Raw genomic sequence first — 21,402 nt, 5'->3', positions numbered from 1 at the left:
AACATTAAATGTCTTTTCTTCAGTTATTTATAAATATAAGGTGTTTATTTCCCCCTATAAATCATTATCATTACTCCTTCTCTGCTAGTCCAATAATGTCTATTGTTGCAATATCTAAAGTTGCTTTTTGGCTAAAGGTATGACTGCCTTATTTAAGGAATAAGTGTCTAAAATAAATGAAAATGAATAGTTTATTTGAAACTGAAATCTGACACACAAGGCAGACTCGATAAACACTATTTGTTTTGTGTTTTGTTTGTTTAGAGAGTGGGAACAAAGCCAGCAGAATTATACTTACAACACTGAATAGTGTTTTACTCTACAGACATATCATTTATTATCTGATGTACTTAGAAATTCCTCCTATATGTTCTTTCCCCTACAGTCCTTTAGACCCTCTGGAGATTATCAGTTAAATCCTCAGTTGTAAGATGATCTTATCTTGCACATCCTGACAGGACTACAAAGACTGATTCTATCAGCCCCCTTTCTTTAAAAATACCAGACAGTGAAGAGCTTAGATGGTTTAACTACCCCCACCACAATATAAGGTAACAGAATTATTTTGAAGGTTGCATTGGAATCAACAGCAGAAAAACATTTTGCATTTAAGTTGTAGAGAGCATAATTTGTATGCACTACAATTCATGCCCAAATCAAATTACCAACAGAAAAGGGCTAATAATCCTATATGCAACCTATATCCATTCATGGATAGTTTGTCACTGATTTCAATATATTTGGCAATTTATAATTCATTCTATTACATAACCGTAATATTCCATACTTGTTTGCTTCCTCCTTAAATCTGAAGACTAACTGTGACTAAAGGCCTGGTGATTATTACTGGAATCTGAACTGAATGAAGGACAACATACAAATGTTTTAAATTTAAATAAAATAGACGTGTACCAACTGACACAGAAGGTATATCCAATCCCTCCTTCCTGTGCAACTGATTGTGAACTACAGTTCCCATCATCCCAACTATTGCCTATTGCTAGCTGGGACTGATGGGGACTGGAGTAAACAACATGTGGAGAGTCACAGGTTCAAATTAGGCATGGTGTGAGGGATCTATGATAAAGATATCTTGTTACATTTCATTTCATTTTAGTAAGTACCTTGGCCGTTTTGAAGACTGATGAAATGGAGTCAAGGGAGATGTTTGCACCTCTACGATGAGGGTGGGAGTAAATGCAGGTATACTATCTGCCGGTTTTCCACATGAAGATAAAAGCAGCATAGGGATGATTTACACTGGGGAAGCAGCACAGGGGAAATGATAAGGGTTAAATTTCCCCAGAGGGTCTTCTAATTATCTATTGAAAGGAAAATGCATGAGATTTTCACTAGCAGTTGGTGCCTATACCAGAAGTGGAGGTGGCGGGGCACCCATTGGGGTGGCACCTGAGGGGCTTCTGCCAGAGGCAACTGCTTTACTTTGCTTCACAGGTGGGCCAGTGCTGACAGTAGCCATGTCCAAAGAGCAGATATGAAACCTATAAAACCAAAAACCATATGCAAGCAAATGTAAACATGAGCTGTGTAAGTGCAATTGAGCTAACACAATATGTAATTAATAATCCTGAAAACTGAGCATTAGCAGTGGGATACTGAGAAATTGAAAATAGCCCTTCCGTGAAGGGAGAGAATAGCTCTCCTATTAAGTTTTCCTCCCCCCCCCCCGGCATTTTTTTGAGCCCCTACAAAATCTTTTTCATTTTTTTTTGTCCAAATGAAGGCCATGCCTTTACGATTAGTAGTTTAATACAAGAAGAGATGTTAATCTTTGGCTGATTCTATTAATGTAATTTATGTAGTGGTTTTCTAATAATGTGATGTTAAGCAGCACACCAAACGCACTTATGTCTTTTCTAAGGATTTCCTTTGTGGTGAAAATGCAGAAGTATCTTGCATCCACAATCCATATTCATTCTCTCTCTGTGTGCGTACATATGTATGTGACACACTGTTCTTTTTGTCTTCTATTATAAGTAATTTAAAATTTGCCAGATTGCCTACAGTTGGATGTCCAAAACTCCCACTAATTTCAGTGGGAGTTGAAATAACATTTCTTAGGGCCAGAATTTGACCTCATTATGGACAGAGATTTGGATGATTACAGCACAATTCAAGCCAAGTCCATCACTTAAATTTATATCAACTCAACTTTTTGAAAATACAGATAAGAAGTAGGGATGCAAACTTTAATGCATTAATCAGTGTAATTAATCAACTACAAGCTTTAATTTTAGTACAAAATTGCTACTCCCACTTCATGTTTGAGCTCCTTTCCCTGTACATCAAACTCGGTCAAACAGAAGACAGATTATTTCCCTTTTAGTTTTATCCAAAGCTAGGAGACATTTCCCCCTACCCAATGTGAAAACTACAGTGGGTCAACAAAGCAATAGGAAGCACTTTAAATAGTATGTATATGAAAATACAAAAACATTTTGAATATTCAGTCTTCAATCATATACACATTTACTTTTAAGTTCCAACTGAACCATGAGGCATGTCTGAATTCAGTTCTTGGGATGCCCAGTTGAAAAGGAATCTTAGGTACCACAGTTAGGAAAGGTTCGTATAATACCCTTGACAGCTACAATCATCAGTCATAGTAGACTGGGATACTTGAGCCAATAATCCAACTCAGTATAAGACAGTTACATATATAATCAGCACTCATTTAAGAACTAACATCATGAGACAACAAGCTCTGAATCTGGATTATACAATCAACTCCATTGTTTACATACATGAACTAAGGAATGATTTCACACGGTGTTATAATTGCACATGGTATATATGTTTGCATATTAGGTGATAGAGCCCCGATCGGTTCATTTTTGGGTAATCCATTAAATTAGTCATGCAAATTTGCTCAAATTAAACTTAGAAAAATCCCCTCCTCCACTGGTTCTTAGCAAAGGAATAATTCGCAAAGCAAGCAAGCAGAGCATTTCATTCACAGTGAGAATAAAAATGCCTCTTGAATCAGTATTAATCTTGTCTCTAAAGTGCTTCCCTACAGGTTGATTTTAAATAATGTCAACAGAAGCCTCTTACCTAATGCCATCTGAGTTCATAAGGGAATTGTTAGAGACAGAAGTGAATACTGTAGATGAAAAGTTTTTCTTCCTCACTCTAATATTTCTCCATTCCACAGTTACCATGACAATCACAAGAGAAAGGGAATTCTGTGTTTATGTTCCATTGTAACTAAAGTTATTCCAGAGTAGCAGCAGCTTTCAGTCCATCATAATAATAAACGTTGCCCTTTATTTTCAAAACTGTACTCCTCCCCCATTGTTAGGTTCTTTCCAGCTTGCACTGCAAATAAATTTCACATCTACTAATCGACTATATAGGAATATTGCCTTGGGGAACTTTTCTCACCTCTGCTTTAAATTGGAAAACTATATTTCAGCATTCCAAATACATATATTTACTTCCTTGACTTTTGGGGTGCATTTCCCAATTTTTTCAAAGTAGTAGGTATGGTACAGAATCCAACTTGTTTCAAAACATCGAGACTAGGCAGGCACAAATGATTCTTGATGCTGACAACCCTGGAGCAGCATTATTAGAGTGTTACCAAAAGCAATTACATTGTTGCTAGGTTGAAAAGATAATTGATAGCATGACTAATGGAGAAACAGGTGATCCAATGCTAAAAACCAAAAAAGGCAAAACCAAAATTATCTCTTCCTCTAGGTCTAGCAGAAAAAATCTGATTCTTTTCACATAGCATAAGCTCTGTAATAATGTCCCAAATTACTGTCATGTATTATTCACACACACACTTTCATTCTGGTCTTTTCTCTTTAACTATTAAACAAAGAAACCAATTTCCCAGTATCCCGATTGAATCTATTTTCAGCAATGAACCATCACCATAAAAATTAGAAAATGAAACTCTACTAAAGCATATAAAATGGGAAGTAGTCTGTCCCTTCTAGTTATTTTTTTTAAAATGCTGATTTGATGGCCATCTTCAGGTTCAACTCAAAGCCACAACGAAGAGTCTTGAAGGCAAATAAATTTATGATGGCATAATTTTTTGTAGATCAGACTACACTTCATCAGATATATCTAATGAGGTGGACTCTGTCCATGCAACTTATCCCACAATAAATGTGTTCGTCTTTCTCAATATGAACAGGAGTCTAGTGGACCCTTAATGACCAACATGGTTACCTCTCTTGAAACTCAAAGCCAGTGCACATATTTGCTGAGGCTACTATCAGGAAGTGTGGCAGCTGTGGCCCTGTTTGTATATTGCATAAGATCTTTCCAAACTGCTCAAAAGGCTTCTGGCTTAGTCCTACCAGACAAGAGTTTTACACGCCATGCAAGCTTTTCCTGTATAGCTGTACTCCAGACCTTATGCCACCATTTTCCAGAGCCAGTTTCCTCTAATGTTTTCCACTTCTGAACCATGGTAGAATGTGCTGCCACTAATAAAAAAATAAATAATGTCTTCAATTTCATTTCCTCATTTCTACTATCAAATATTGATAATAGCGCCAGTTGAGGTGTAGTTGAACAGGTTCTCCAAGAATATTCCTCATTTCAATAAAAAACTGGACCATAATGCCTGTGCCTAAGGGTACTCCCCCCACATATGAAAATACGTTCCTCTATTTTCACATCCTCTTTCACAACTGGAAGATTGATTGGAGGTGATGCAGGGAAGTTGAACCAGTGTATAATGCCATCTGCAATTTATTTTTAATGCAAGCTCCCTTGTTTTGACTGATATTGATATGTTTAACTATTTCCCCTCCAGACCCTTTCCCATTTATCCTCCACAATATTCTCCTGCAAGTCTGTTTCCCATATACGCTTCAAGCTATTTAGATGTCCAAATTCCATGTTTACTAAGCCCCTGACACAAATCTTTTGCTGTTGGGCCCAGGTTAAAAAACAACAACATTTTCCACTTGTGTAAATTCACACGTTGCTTGGGTCTTAATCACAGGATCATGCAAAACTTTCCAAATGTAGTATACCTGAAACCACTCTATATTCAGATCTTGGATTGACTGTTAACAAATGATTGGTCTGTCATTAGGAAACAAGTCCAGTAAGTGATAATAACCCTTGGGACGTAACTTATGGAGGGCCCTCTGTATTGATGAGTCATTAGCAGAGTAAATGGAGAGTAGACAGGGATATCTCTTTCTGCCATTTCCCCCAAATTGCCAACAAACATACGGTGAAGGGGTTATCATTTTTTTTGGTAATGTCACTGACACTAGACCATAAATAAGTGGGACCCCAGTGTGGTTAGAATAAGTTTCCATCACACATACCAAATGCATACGAAACACCTCGAAATAAGATAATGAGTTGGGAAGCCCTCTTTTCCCCACATTACCCACATTCTGAAATAAGTTGTATCTACCCAATAAAATATGTATTTTATTTTTTTCTGAAGTACCGGTAGCATAAATAGCCTACAAAAAGAAAAAATGAAAAAACGAAATACACCTAAGGTACAGCAAGCCTGCCACTTACATGGGGGTTCTGTTCCCAGCCACTATCTGTGTCACTGGAATGCATGCAAGTCGGTTCCACACCATCTGCTTTTGGCACCGAAAACAGCGTGCATGTCAGCAGTTGTGCGCATGCTGGTTGTGTGTGAGTGGGGAGGTGCCTGTATAGTCAAAATGCATTGGGTGCAATAACGGGTTTGGATTACCAACGTCTTTTCCCCAGACACCCTCCCCCTTTGAATGTGCACAAGTTAAAAGTGCATAAACTGCGGGCCTAGTGTACTTTTAAATCTTATCTTCCTATCTCTCCTCAAAGTGCTCCGAAGATTCATTCCCTTCTCTTTCAGTTCTGTCAACTAAAAGATGCGTAAAACAATTAGCAAAATAATTCAAAGTTTATTCACAACCAGCTGTACCGTTAGTAAATGCAGCTTGTTCACAAAACCTTACTTTAATCTGAAGATGCACTTTAATTTAAAAGCATCCATAGCACACGAAATCTGAATCACATTGCTTATTTCTCTCTGTCCAAAAAGTTGTGTGCCATAGCACTAAAGTGAACTCCAAACATAGGCTGACAAAATTGCCCAGCTAACTTAATGACTAACATTAAGGCTGGGCTTAAAAAAAAATGCTGTATAGTATATGCTATAAAAATTCAGGTTAGTTGTATGTACAAGTGATGATTTTGTGCTAAAACAGAACTGTAAATGCGAATGTTCTAGCAAAGCGTATTATTTTATGTGTTGTTTTTCTTGGGCTACTACTGTGTCTTTAGTTATTCACTGAATATTGTTGAGAAAATGAGAAATAAATTTGAATCATACCTCTTTACATATTAAATGAACTCTTTTGGAGCAGTGCACATGCTTAATCTGAATACTTAGAATAGTGGTGTAAGACCTAAATAATAAAAAAGTTGGGCCACTTATCATTCTGCCATCTTTTATTCTCTGACAACCTCAAAGGGCAATTGCCTCCAAGTCCTTGTGGGAAATCTTTGGGTCTGCCTAATTAAGTCTAATGCCACAATTACCAATGATCACAACCTTTGTGTTCAAGCATTCATCACAGCTAAACTGCATTGTCACAAATGGCTCTCCCCAGGTTCTCTGTATTAAGTTTGCATTCAGGGGCATACACAACTGCTTATCAAAGCATGTTGGAAATGAGAGAAATAAAAGATGAAGTCCTATAAGTAATGAGCGCATGTTATTTTGCTGGATCAGAACAAAGTTTCAACTAGACTAGTATTATGTTTCCAACAATGCAGAGAGGATTGGTCAAACATAATAGCTAATAATGTTTTGGATAAGCAGTAACAGTCTGGCTTTATCCCAGCCTGCCACTGCTGGAGACTGAACAAAGCCATCTTTGAACATATGTCTTAGATTAAATTACCCCCTTAAAAAAAATAAGCTATATGGTGGCATTGCACTATCGGACAACACTTCTCACACAAGGCAGGGCACTCAATTTTTCCATATCCCCCCCTCCATTACAGTTCCCCATGCCCCTGAAAAGTTGCTCCTGAGGGTTAGGGGGCTCCATAATAGAATGAGCAATGGCGCAGATGGCTGCAGCAGGCAGGAGCAAAAGTTTAGTGTCCTGCCTTATGCAAGCAGAGGCACTTTCCACTAGTGCAGTTGGCTCCCAACTCCCCCTTGCCATGAAGCACTTGAAAATTGCTCAAGGTCTTTGCAAACCACTTAATTTTTTCTGTTTGTTGTAGCAAGTGTTGTAGGCTGTGCTAGATGCAGTGTGATTTTTAACCGCATTTTTACAGATATACCGCAGAGCACAGGGAGAGAAAGCCTGAGCTAGATCATTGCCACAACTGGATACATGCCAATGAGCATCATCTTTAAAGGTTATTATGCTAGTTGACTATAATAATACTCTGCACTGATGAAGCTTGTGGTTTGGGAAGAACTTTTTCTCTCTCTCTTGGATCTATTGACACTCCAGACTCTAGCCACCTTGGATTAACCTAGCACCTTGGACTATTTCTACAACACAATGTAAAAACATCCAAAAATATAATTTCATTCACATCTCAAATTTAATTTAGAAGATGCTAGAGAAAAGCATATCAAATAAGATATTAATGTGCATAGTCAGTAAAATTTTGACTTAACACAACTCCTTAAACTCCTTCAAGGGTGAACTTCACAGCTGGTTTTGTGAGATGATAGATAGATAGACAGACAGACATATATGTATGGAAAATTTCTCTGTTGTTCATATTCTTGATCATATTAATTGTCCTTTTCTGTATCTTCCAACTCTATGGCATCCTTTTTTAAAAAAGGAGTTTGTTGGAACTTCACACAATATTCCAGATGTGAACATACTACAGATTTATATCATGGGTTGAATCCCAAGGTGCATTCTGTGTATGAAAGGCTTCTTTTAGTCACAGTAGATTTCATGCTAGAGTGCTGTGTGAGAAAAGTAAAATCCAAAGATGTTATTGAGCTTGTGTAAGAGCTTGTGTTTGTAGAACAATGCTAATGGATCCCCCCCCCCCATTCGTGGTTTTTTTTTGGATCCAATTACTGGATTTATCTGGTATAGCTGACTTGCAGGGGGAAAGGTGGGTAACCTGGTTGTCACATGATAATTGCAATATTCAGCTCAATGATCATGAACCAGCTGGAAAGTGCTAGAAAGGCAGATTAAACTCTATGATCAAAGGCAGAGTATTGTACACACCAGTCCACTAAAGGCATACAAGTCTAGCCTGAATCTCTTGTCACTGTCTGTAAAATTATTTCTATGGTTACAGTTAGAAAAGGTCTCTCACATTTTGTGTATGCAAGTGAACAAATAGTTAAAAACAACTGAGAGTCTTGTCACATCTTAAAAGCTAAGAAATTTATTATTGGATAAGTTTTTGTGGACCACAGTCCACTTCATCAGATGCATGAAAAATAATGCCATAATAAAGCTGTTAGCCTTTAAGGTGCCACAATACTCTGTTATTTTTGGTACAGCAGACTAAGACAGCTACATTTCTGAAATATGTTTAAAAAGCCATTGTTTGCTTAAAGGATACCTTCATACTGAACCGTCTTTTAAAATCAGGATCCCTATTATTCTTATTCTTTGCAAAATGTCAAAAGCTAATTCCTTACTTCAGTTTTGTACCATTCTGTGACATTTCACTCTCCTTGGATAAACTATAGTGTCAAAATGTAACAAGGTTGTGTCAAAATAAATCTTGCATGTCAAGCAACAATCAGAAAACAGGGTATAAGGAAGCTGATAAAAATACTCAGATGCAACTTCTACTGGTAGAACTTATTCAAATAACAGTGAAAAAGAAGTACCGGTATAGGGCAGTATCTCTGCAGCACATTATCAAATAATTACTGTGTTTGTTTAAAATTCATTCACACATGCAAACTTATACTTTGATTGCCAAAATAAAGAAATAAAATATACTCACTTGATCCAGAATCTAAATAACTTCCACCCTGGATTTTTTAAATAAATGAAACTGCTTATTTCCATGTATGCATTAAATCTATTTATGAAAAGCCCTTGGGGAAAATTTCAGTGTCCAAATGGACATCTGAGCTGAAATTACTTCCACTGTTTTCTAGATGTGTATTTTACACTCACTCTGGAATTCCCACCAGCGGTGATAACACCAGGAAAAGTGGCAGATTATCGTGTACACATCATTAAGAGAGCTGCTAATGAGCTGTTGTATCCTGGCATTTGGATAATTCATGCAACAGTTTTGATACTGGTGAAAATGAACAGCTTTGTGCTGCTTGAAGTTGCTAATTGGTGTAATACTGTACAGTAGAGTGATATGGCTGATTCAAATGCACCACTTGCTAAACCACAGCATAGAATTATGTGAATGAGCCTGGCCTTGCTCCCTTTGCCAGCTAGTGCACTTCTACCTTGTTCAGTGTAGCCGCAAGATGTTCAGAAGCGTTTGCTTCCATTTTGAACCATAATTTATGTAGCTGGCTTGGTTTCACTAACCATAGTTAAGGTTATCCAGTTTGTCTGAGGTTTGGACGATACAACAAACTGCATTTATTATACTGGGAAGAAAAAATTCCAACTCCTCCTCCTTGTGGCTGCTCCAGGTGATCAGTGCACTAGCCTGGAGAGATTCTAGGCTTGTTTTTGTAATGCAGAACCAGCTATTGTGAAATACCAGGTATAAATACCTGCAAAACTTATCATGGCAATCTCTGTGTCGGAACGATGGACCTGCTCAGATCCATTCTGCAATGGATTTACCTTACTTTTAATTACACACTTTGCGGAAACTCAAGGGCCCCACAATTCTGATTTCCACAATTCAAGTGATGTTTGAGTACTCCTACTATTAAAAAACAAAATCAAAAAACCCCTTTCCCCTCTTAATAATCAACAATTAAGAAAATGTCTGTGGGGGCAGGATGTGGGAGGTCAGAATGACATGAGCCCCATTCAAACACACATGCAAGGAGAAGCGGGGACACATTGCCGAGCTCCACCTATCATAGCATCATTTCTATCAAGTTTGAGGGCGAAGGCTGAGGCAGGGCCCTCCTCTGCTAAATGAGGCTCCCCCGTTGTGCAGGTTCTTAAATCACACACACAGCCTCCATGGGTGGAGGAGGCTTCCCCACTTCAGGCCTTTTGCCCTCAAAACCATTCAGTGGAGCTTACCCTAAGGAAAGCATGTATAGGATTGCAGCCTAATGCTATATTCTTCCCCCATTACCCAAGTCTTTTCTTTACACGATGGTTATGAGTCAAACAAGAAAACTTTGGAAAGAGGAATTATAACAATACATAGTTTAGTATTATCTTTATCACCAGTCTCTGCCTTACTACAGAATGTGCACAAGTATGTGTTATGTCTGTGGAACATGAATTTACCAAGGGATAAAAAAAACAACACCAGTTATCTAAATTCTGAAATGTTGTGGGCAACATAAATGCTCAGACTTCTGTTCTGACAGCCAGCTAATGCCTTATTTTAATTACACACCCTGCAGAAGCTCAGGTGCCTCACGCTTCTTTCTGATTCCCACAATTAATATTTGAAGAGCGACTCATGGATGTCACCAATCAGAAGGTCACCTGGAGTCTCACTTCAAATATTACTTTAATTGCAGGCAATTAAATTGTGAGGAGTGCAAATTGAGTTGTGAGGCACTCAAAGCTTCTGAAAGTCATGCTGTTAAAGTAATGTATGAATTGGCTTGCATAGCTCACTCGTGCTGCCATTTGCTGCTGTGTATTCTTTCATTTTTGGTCAACCAACGCCTTCTGATGCTGTTGCTGAGCCGAGCCCATATTGGTTTTCTTGGCACACGACTGCAGCTTTTTAGAAAAGTTGCCTCTGAGTGCAGAAAGCCAATCCAACTTCAGATTAGGGGTTTATTTATTTATTTTAAACATTTCTCTATGGTGCCTTTCTGATCAAGTATTCAAGACAGATATTGAAATAAATTAAATGAATTTTAAACAAGACACTTCTTTGGGGGGGGGGGAGATAACCCTCTTCAGGCACTCAAGAGACTCACACGGTTAGAATTATGTAAGGGGAGAAGAAGGACATGCTAGCTAATTCCATCCCTGCCATCGTGGTAGTCACTGAATACGCTCATGAGTAAACCCCACTGGGAATGTTGGTCGTTACTTCTGAGCTAAACCTGTATTTTCTCATATATATTCTGTCTTTCTTCTGTCATGGAACCCAAGGCATAGACATATGGTTCATAGCTGGTCACTTATCCAGGGTGTTTAGGATTGTAATGCAAGTCCACTATCTTGTGCTCTATCTTGTGCAATCCTAATTAGGCCCACAAGGCCTCGGAGGTTGACCCACTATTTAATTATGGAATTTTGCTATAGCTTCTGGTTATATTTATTCCATTATATGAAACCTAATACAGATAGACTGGGCTGCAGATCTTATAACTGGTTCAATCAAGAACTTTTGAGAGGAGGCACTAGGAGGATTACAGGAATATAAGAAATTATTAGGGGGTATGATAAGGACAGTAAGAGACCAAACAGAAAAAAAGAGGAAGCAAAATAAACGATGAGGCTATGAGTGTTGCAAAGGTGCAGGAGAGGTCATAAAGCAGAAGATACAAATGGAAAGCAGATTATCTGTGCTCTGGAAGCACAGACAGTGGTAAACGTCTATCTGAGCAAACTGAAGGATACATTGGGGCTAACTCAAGGATATGGTGGCGATTTGTGATCAGAACTCTCATCTCTTTCCATTTTATCAAATAACAGCAACTGAGACTCTATCTGTGTTTTAAGCTTTCCATCCAGGCTGTCTTCCTAATGAAAATCACCCCCTCTAAAGCTGCTATTTTTTCTGTGTAAGTTGTGTGTGTGTGTGTGTGTATAAAGTATACATATAAAGTTTCCCCTAATGGTGCATACAACCACTCTGGTATGTGTGAGAAAGTGAGGGAGAGAAAGATTCCTTAAAAAAACCACCACTGAGGAAAGAACACCCCCCCAAGAGCACAACAGTCTCAATCTGTGCCCCCACAACACCTATTTACTAAAATTTAATGATATGGCAGATGTAATCACAGCTCTTTGTTTACTTGTCTAATTATGCCTGTATATAATTTTACTTACACCAAGTGATATTGAACTAAGTCACATTCAGAGCTAATCTGTTGAAATAAACGGTCACTTAATTCCATTGATTTCAGCGGCTCTACTCTGAGCGTGACTAGCACTGAATATCACCCATTGTACAGTATTTGATCATGCATTTATAGAACACGAGTTACATTACTGCTCATGACCTGTGGTGTTTTCAAATAACACCAAAACTGTGAAACAAACTTCCAACTCTTGAGGTTTTGAAGTGGTATTTTGTAAATAAATGTATTATACAGTCAAATCATTGCTGGTTTTATGTGGTTTACATATTAGATATATCCTATACAAAAAAGTTCTACCTCAGAGCACCAGGAGTGGCTTGCCTGGTAGAGTGGAGTCACAGCAAAGGTCTCCTGGCAGCAGCGATGCTGCCACTTAAGAGGAGGGAGAAGGATGAGGCAGCAGTGAAGCTGGCACCATACAGGTACACTGGTGGGAGGGCTGGACTGGCTTTGCTAGTGTCCCTGTGCAGCCATTACCTTGCTTTTCCCGCTCCCAGTAACGGGCAGTGATGCTTATTGCTGCTACAGCTGCAGCTCAACTCCAATGGGCAAGCTGCTCCCACTGCGCAGGACTACAGCTGATAAAAACAAATTTCCTAATTCAGGTAGGAAAAAGCATTGCACCTGATTTCCCACTGTGCAAACCGCAGGGTCACATGCTCCTCCTCTTTGGCGCTTCTACTTTCAGTTTTAAATAAACCACAGCTCCATGTAATATCTGAACTCAGGAGATGGTGATTTGTTTTAAATTACGATTTGAAAATCAGACAACATCTAAAACCCTGGTATATCCTGATCTGTTGTAGCTATTTTGGGACACTAAGATTGCTGTCATAATGATAGCTCCCAGTTTTTTCCCCTTTCTGTGAATATTGCATCAGTTATGTTTTGTGTGTGTTTGTGTGTGTGTGTGTGTATCCTTCAAAGAACTATAGTGTAGGTGTCATGGTAGTATCATCTTTGGCAGAGAAACAAATCAAATCAAATGTGTTTTCTGGGAAAAAATAGGACGTATTGTTTCTGAAGCATTTATGAAAAGAACAACCTTTTACAATCTGTTTTTGCAAACAGCTGAGCTTTCCTTTCAAGCCCTCTTATAAGTGAGCAAAGAATAAATGTTGCTCAATGTCACTCTTGTCATCTGTTAAAAACAATGAAGAGGGAACTTACTTACATTGCTTAATGAGTCTAGTGTAGTAAACAGCTATTAGACTGGGGCTGAGTTTGGATGCTACATTGAACTATGGTTTAGTGCTATGTGAAGAAGCCTTGGATTTAGTATGCTTCTCCCTCTTTCCTCCAGTGCAGCCACCAGGAGGACTTATGGAAGCATTTGCTTCCACTTTCAATGAATGCAGCTAGTCAATAACACTTGAATTGGGAGAAACTGCTACTAGGTTTAATTAGTATGCTTCGTCCAAACAAACTTCATAATGTAATTTACAATCCTTGCCTGTTCAGACTAACCATTGTTCATGGTTTGCACATAAAGTTAAACCAAGTGAAAATGGAAACAAACACTTCCAAAGTTTTCCTCACAGCTGGTGCTGTATGGTGGCACTAAGATTTAAGATTCAAGCCCCATGTTCATACAATAATATCAGGATTTTAAAGCATAATTACAATCCAATATTCTCATAAATGTCACCTGTATGGGGTAGCGGTCGTATGTGTATCCAGGGCCGTCTCATCATAGGGGCTGGGTGGCGCGGTGCACCAGGGCGCCAGGCCCCCCAGGGGCGCCCCCGCGAGCCCGCCGGCGTACCGGGTGCCCCCTCACCAACCCGCGCCCGCCGGCGAGTTGCAAGCCAGCTGCCCTCTGGAGCCCCAGCTGGAGCGCTGGGAAGGGCGCGCAAAACCCAGCGCCGCTCCAGCGCCACGCCCCTCACCCCCCGCTCGCCCACCTCCCTCCTGCACTGGCCGCCCCTCGGGGGATGAGGGGCGTGGCGCTGGAGTGGCGCGGGGCTTTGTGCGCCCTTCCCAGCGCTCCAGCTGGGGCTCCGGAGGGCAGCCGGCTTTCAGCGCCACACCCCTCATCCCCCGCTCACCCACCCCCCTCCCGAGGGGCAGCCAGCGCGGGAGGGAGGTGGGCGGAGAGGCAGCCTACCGGGGCGGCGAGGGATCGTCGCGCCAGGGTGGCCGATCCCTTTAAGACGGCCCTGTGTGTATCGTAGAACTTAAATCTCACTGTGAAACCTAAATTACTGGCACCAAACTTTGTGTGATACTCCCCCCCCCCAAAAAAAACACCACCCCCAAAAAAACCCATTTCCCCCCACACCACTGCTCATGGTCATATCTCAAAAGGATCCTTTTGGATGGCCTATCCATGTTCCAGAAATGGATGCTAAATCAATTTCCAACCTCCAACATATCAACAGCCACTGAGACCGTGTCGCCTCTGAATGGGCATATTTAACACTATCCTCAAAGTGACTGTGTGGTATGCTTCCACTTTCTGGCTGTTACTTCCCTATTAAGTTTATATAGTTGGCAGGGAAATGAGTAGATGTAAAATATCAGAGCATGTAGGGTTGCTGTTTCTTAATTCTCACTGAAGTCAGACTAAGCCAGAAGCTATAGTACAAAACTGCAACATAATAATGGCTGTCAAAATATTTTTAAAATATATCTGTATTGGACTGATCTTTTACCCAGAGGGGCTTCATAGATATCACTCATAAAACTTGAAGCAGTTATGCTATGCCACAATACCTTTCCATTTTTATTTTAGGAAGCTCAGAAGATATGCAATCCTTTAAACTGGTTGAATTGCGCTCCCTTGATTTATGAGCTGATTCACATATTGGTGAATCAAACAGTTTCCTGGATATGGAAGTAAAGTGGAATTGGGCAGTGTAGGTGTACGTTGATTATGCAACATCTCCAGTTCCTGGAATTATTCCATCTATTTTTGAGGAATATCACTTGAATATACGTGCATCCAGTGTGATTCAGAGAAGACAGCATGTTCTGTGTGACACGTTTGTCTGCTTGCTCCTCTACTTCAGATAAAGAATTCACAAATATGCAAGCCATCTTTTAGAATAGGTTTACAGACTCCCTTATAGCAACATATACTCTCACATGAATGAAAAACTGCAGACATTTAGCACAGTTTCTCCTTTGGGACTCTTTACTTCTCTTCGGTTTGTTCATTTTGTATATGACTTATAATAACTTCATCACTTTCATCGTCTCCCTCTCCCCAGGGAGATATCACTTCACTGGTATTAACCTTCCCACAGCGTCTTTTATACGTAATCTGTATGCAGAGAGGATGAACAACTCAGTTTATTTTTCAAAGTTCCTTCTTAAGGCAGTATTATTGAACCATAAACTAATTTGTCTGCATTACAGAATAACATAGGACGATGGAGATTTCAAATGACGTTTTTCAGATGTTTCCCCACTCTATTGTTCTTATCCAAAAAAAAATGCTATAAAGAAAGAATTTGATCGAAATTCAAAGTCTGAATGATACCAAAATAGCTCATTGATGCAGACCAATGAAAACCCTGTTTGGATTGGGTAGTCATGTATTTCTCAAGCATAACTGGCTCACTATGTAAACTGGATATCCCTGCAGTTTCTTGGGGTCATGTAACATTTATGGTGAGTTTTAAGTCCCCACCCAGATAAGTAGCTGCTTTACATTAAGAGGAAGAGTTGTCACATATAGCAATTTAAAGCAGTGTCCAGAGGATGCTTCCATACATACTAGCCATTAGAACAAATGACCGAGGAAATTCACTAATAAGGATTTGAAGCCCTTCAAACATCTGCATCAGGTGTATCCAATCTGGTGCCCCCTCCAGATACTGTTGGACTCCATCTCATACCTGATCATCAGCCATGTTGACAGGGGCTGATGGGAGAGCACCACATTTGTCAACCCCGCTGAAGATATTGTTGGACATTATCTCTCATCTGTCACAGACAGCTTGGCCGATACCAGTAATGATGGGAGTTGTGGTCCAACTCTCCCACCATTGTCTGGGACTGGGGAGGAAGCACTCTGTACCATGAACCAAACCCTACAACTCGAGTGACTAAAAGAAGCAGGAAGAAGGGTATTAGGGAGGATACAAGTCCAGCTGATTCAGGAAGGGCATGGGCAGTGAGCATTGATGTTAGTTCAGGTGGACTTTTAAAAACAGCAAGCAGTTCTTAAGAATGGGGAATGCAATCCATGCCATTCAGTTAAAGCTATGGGTGCTACACAAGGGTTAGATTAAGAAATCATTAATATTAGGAATGGGAAAGAATACCTACTGGAAATGATAATAACATGTTACTATTATCTTTCATATACATGTCCAGTGTAACTGAAAAAGAATCTGCTACCGCTATAGAATCAGCTGGTCCCTTGGCCTCATCAAAAGCATTTGTTCTCACTAATGATAATTGCTCACATTAGATGTAGCATGGGATTTCTACATCTGCTGTAAAAAGTAATGCATTTCGTATTGGTTGAAATACAGGCAATTTAAAGGATGGTTTAAATTAAAGTCAATGTATCTTTATGTTTTTCTAGCATACACATTTGTATGAATGATGCTAGATGTTATATAACAAATAACATCCTTGCAAATGAGGGGGTGGGGAACTTGGGATACTAAGGTTATAATGATATACTGTATTCTGGAATAGTAATAACACCCCCCTTATGGAGATTCACAGCATTATTGCCAAAGTCCTTTTTTAACTGTACTTCCAGTCAGTCCAAAAGAAATAACCACTTTTGTTCACCCACCCTTCCTTTTCCTAACTTATTTGAAAGAATCACTCTAATCAAGCAGGAGTGTCTACTGTTTGTTAGTTCCAGAAGAAACATGCCGTCTATTTAATTCTATAGGGTCAGCACTACGCTAATACTACAGACAATACATCCATGGAATACCTATTCTTGTGAAGCAGACCAACCCATCAAATGCATGGCCACCACATGAATGGCAACCCAGGTTCAGCATTATGTCCAAACTGGGCCACTGAATAGTGGCATGGAAAAATCAATCAGTCGGGGTCCTGATTGACTCCAGCTGCAGAAGCTGAGGCTGCTGAAGATATCATCTTGATTGTTTTTTAGGTCATCAAACTTGAGCTTCCGCAGCCGTTGTCCACCATGAACCAACCACGATTGACAGGACTGGCAGCTACAACAGCAGGTCTGTCCTATGCTTAAGACAATATTTTATTCTCTTGCTAATTATGATGTTTTAAATGTGAATTTTGCCTTCCTTTAGTAATGTTTTCTTTTGAAATGTTTAAGATAATATTTTAATTGCCTATTAATTACGTTGCTTTGAATGTGTAGTAGATACAGTATTTGACTTTCTTCTGGAATGTTTTATTTGATGTTTTAATGTGTTTATAAACTGCTATGACTTTTTTTGCTTAAAAACATAAAGTGGTATAGAAATGAAATGAAATAATAATAATATTACTATCAATGGATGGATAGATAGATAAATAAATAAATAAATGCAAAACCATGTTGGATGTTCACTGCAGAGAGAAGGTTGGGAGAAAGGGAGGGAGCATGCATTCACAGGACTGGCTCCTGAATGGCAAGGCATGGTCTATACTGGGTCTACATTGGGTTGGTGTCAAACTGCTATTACTCCCCTCCTTAAGCCTAACAACCAAAAGAATATCACCACAGGCTGACTGCAAAATTCTCCATAGTAGAAGAGGGTGGTTTCATGGCAACGCAAGCGGTGCTTAATTCCTTTTTGAATTAAGTTTTTTTAAAAAACAAAAACAAAAACCCAACAACAACATGATTTCTCCTCCTTGGCACTCTGAGGAACAAATGCATTTTCCCCAGCACACTGGGAAACCCTTATGTCTCTATGGGACTGCAGCATAGGTGGTCAATACCTCCAGTGGTAATGAACAGCAAATGGCCAGATAATTTATTCCATCAGTTTCTAGCCTATCAGGAGAAAAGGATGAAACACCAGCCACTTCTAATTTAGTAAAAAAGAAAAAAAAGGGGGGGGGGAAGCACTGGTAGCTAAATTTAGAATTCCCTAATTACAAGCCCCCCCCCTCCAATGGTGTTTTAAAAGGCTTGCAATCTCAGGAGGTCTAATAACTATGCTGGAAACAGTCCCTGCCCCCCCCCCAAGTCTTTCATTTAGGTGCAATAAGTGGATAGTCAATACACTTTAGAGTTAAACAAGATACGCCAAAAGCTTTCTCCAATGTTTTAAGCATTATAAATTGAAGAAATTCCCTCCCCCCTTTATATACCCCTCCTAACTTTCTGTACCAGCAAGAGGGCTGGTTCCTAAGCGACCACTAGCTGTTGAATGAAAAGGTCACATTCTATTGCACATTCCACCCTCAGCAGCCAAAAAGCCTGCAATCAAACGTTATGATTCATAATCTGCTTAGAGAGATAATTAATTAGGGTGCACATACCACAAAAAAATCAGGGGAATGGGTGTTAAGTGAGCAACAGCATTCTAAATTCCATCTTACGGATAATAGCAATCTTGTAAATTAGAGGACATGTAAAAAGCCAGTCCTTCTACGGGCAAATTAGCCATGCACAGAGCTCCATGGAGTTCAACAGAGCCTTGCCCCTCTTCCCCCGCTCCTTCACCACCGTTAGTGTCCATGCAGGCATTGTGCCAGGCCATTATGGGAAATGGGTGGCCTGTGGTTGCCTCCCATATCCCATTTCAGCATTTCTTCTGTGCACGATGAATGCAGCTGGTTAGATTGCATGTTGTTGTCACTTCCTGTAATATCATTCTGATGGTAGGTTCAGGTGGCAGAAGTCACACAGTAGCTACTCTAAAGTCTGCCACATAGCACATGTTACGGCCTTGAAGTCCACCTCGAGTCTGAGTCCGCTCTGAAGCTGCTACTTTTAGTTACATATATCTATTTCTTCTAATGCTTATGAGCTCTCTGGTTTGCCCCACTGTCTAGAACAGAATTCTCAATTGATTTAGATAGATGGGCATTACTCGGGTTTTGTATTGTCGGTAAAGTTAATACACTTAAGATGAAAATCTTGCCATCGATAATATATGTGCTGCATGGTATTTCTTTATATATCCCCCAAGCATATTTTGCAAACATCCATTTGGGGGGGCAATTATTCACTTCAACAATCCCTTAAAAGAATGCAGTTACCTATACTGGAATAAAGATTTCATTTTCCAGACATTCATCTACAACACATATCTTTTAGCACATACAAATGATTGGCAAGTCTCTTTTCTTATGAATACATCCATGGGGCAATGTTAGAAATGGCTTAACACCCCTTTTTTGGATGGAAGGTGTTGTGGCCTAGGTATGTAAAATGGAAATGTCCTGCACCACCTTCCACTGCCAGTAACAGAGAAGTGGCATGTATTGTCTCCTCGGTTACAATTTGATCCATATGCTAGGAGCCAGGACTGGTTCTACCCAAAGCACATGGATGGACACAGCTGGGTCAGATCAGCTCCCTCCAGCTCACCGAATCAGTTCTCAGTAATTGTTGTTATTTAGTCGTCTCCAACTCTTCGTGACCCTATGGACCAGAGCATGCCAGGCATTCCTTTCTTCCACTGCCTCCTGCAGTTTGGTCAGACTCACATTGGTAGCTTCGAGAACACTGTCCAACCGTCTCATCCTCTGTCGTCCCCTTCTCCTTGTACCCCCAATCTTTCCCAACATCAGGGTCTTTTCCAGGGAGTCTTGTCTTCTCATGAGGTGGCCAAAGTATGGGAGCCTCAGCTTCAGGATCTGTCCTTCCAGTGAGCACTCAGGGCTGATTTCCTTCAGAATGGATAGGTTTGATCTTCTTGCAGTCCATGGGACTCTCAAGAGTCTCCTCTAGTACCATAATTCAAAAGCATCAATTCTTCGATGATCAGCCTTCTTTATGGTCCAGCTCTCACTTCCATACATCACTACTGGGAAAACCTCTATTTCTTTGCATTGCTCGTTTAAGAAGGCCCTCTTGTCTCTCCTTGCTATTTTTTTGGAAATCTGCATTCAAATTCCTGTATCTTTCACTATCTCCCTTACAGTTTGCTTGCCTTCTCTCCCCCACTATTTGTAAGGCCTCATTGGACAGCCACTTTGCTTTCTTGCATTTCCTTTTCATTAGGGTGGTTTTCGTTGCTGCCTCCTGTATAATGTTACAAGTCTTCATCCATAATTCTTCAGGCACTCTGTCCACCAAATCTAAATCCTTAAACCTGTTCCTCACTTCCACTGTGTATTCATAAGGGATTTGATTTAGATTGTGTCTTACTGGCCCAGTGGTTTTTCCTACTTTCTGCAGTTTAAGCTGGAATTTTGCTATAAGAAGCTGATGATCTGAGCCACAGTCAGCTCCAGGTCTTGTTTTGCTGACTGTATAGAGCCTCTTTATCTTTGGCTGCAGAGAATATAATCAATCTGATTTTGATGCTGCCCATCTGGTGATGTCCATGTGTAGAGTCGTCGGAAAAGAGTGTTTGTGATGACCAGCTTGTTCTTTTGACAGAACTCTATTAGCCTTTGCCCTGCTTCATTTTGAACTCCAAGGCCAAACTTGCCAGTTGTTCCTTTTATCTCTTGACTTCCTACTTTAGCATTCTAATCCCCTGTAATGAGAAGAACATCCTTCTTTGGTGTCATTTCTAGAAGGTGTTGTAAGTCTTCATAGAATTGGTCGATTTCAATTTCTTCAGCACCGGTAGTTGGTGCATAAACTTGGATTACTGTGATGTTAAAAGGTCTGCCTTGGATTCGTATCGAGATCATTCTATCATTTTTGAGATTGCATCCCAATAAAGCTTTTGCCACTCTTTTGCTGACTATGAGGGCCACTCCATTTCTTTTACAGGATTCTTGCCCACAGTAGTAGATATGATGGTCGTCCGAACGGAATTTGCCCATTCCCATTCATTTTAGTTCACTGATGCCCAGGATGTCAATATTTATTCTTGCCATCTCATTTTTGACCACATCCAGCTTACCAAGGTTCATGGTTCTTACATTCCAGGTTCCTATGCAATATTTTTCTTTACAGCATTGGACTTTCCTTTCGCTTCCAGGCATATCCACAACTGAGCAACCATTCGGCTTTGGCCCAGCCACTTCATCAGCTCTGAATCTACTTGTACTTGTCCTCTGCTCTTCCTCAGTAGCATGTTGGACACTTTCCGACCTGAGGTGCTCATCTTCCAGCGTCATAACTTTTATATGCCTGTTGTCTTTGTCCATGGAGTTTGCTTGGTAGG

The 21,402-nt window shown here is 40.0% G+C and overlaps 1 protein-coding gene across 3 annotated transcripts in view; it reads right to left on the bottom strand.

Moving 5' to 3' along the window:
* Positions 1–21,402, bottom strand: part of KCNQ5 (potassium voltage-gated channel subfamily Q member 5) — a 272,418-nt gene that overhangs the window by 130,003 nt on the left and 121,013 nt on the right. The window contains exon 1 of one of the 3 annotated variants that reach the window (XM_033143242.1): positions 3,076–3,157. The exons of the other annotated variants lie outside the window; for them this stretch is intronic. Coding sequence (XP_032999133.1) covers positions 3,076–3,095 — 20 coding nt within the window. The 5' untranslated portion in view covers positions 3,096–3,157. Of the gene's footprint in view, positions 1–3,075; positions 3,158–21,402 lie in introns of those variants that run through there. 3 annotated transcript variants of the gene reach the window in all.

Source organism: Lacerta agilis, chromosome 3 (assembly GCF_009819535.1).
Source record: "Lacerta agilis isolate rLacAgi1 chromosome 3, rLacAgi1.pri, whole genome shotgun sequence".
Taxonomy (NCBI): Eukaryota; Metazoa; Chordata; class Lepidosauria; order Squamata; family Lacertidae; genus Lacerta; species Lacerta agilis.
The sequence above is the reverse complement of the archived record's forward strand: the minus strand, read 5'-3'. Positions and strand labels throughout refer to the sequence as shown.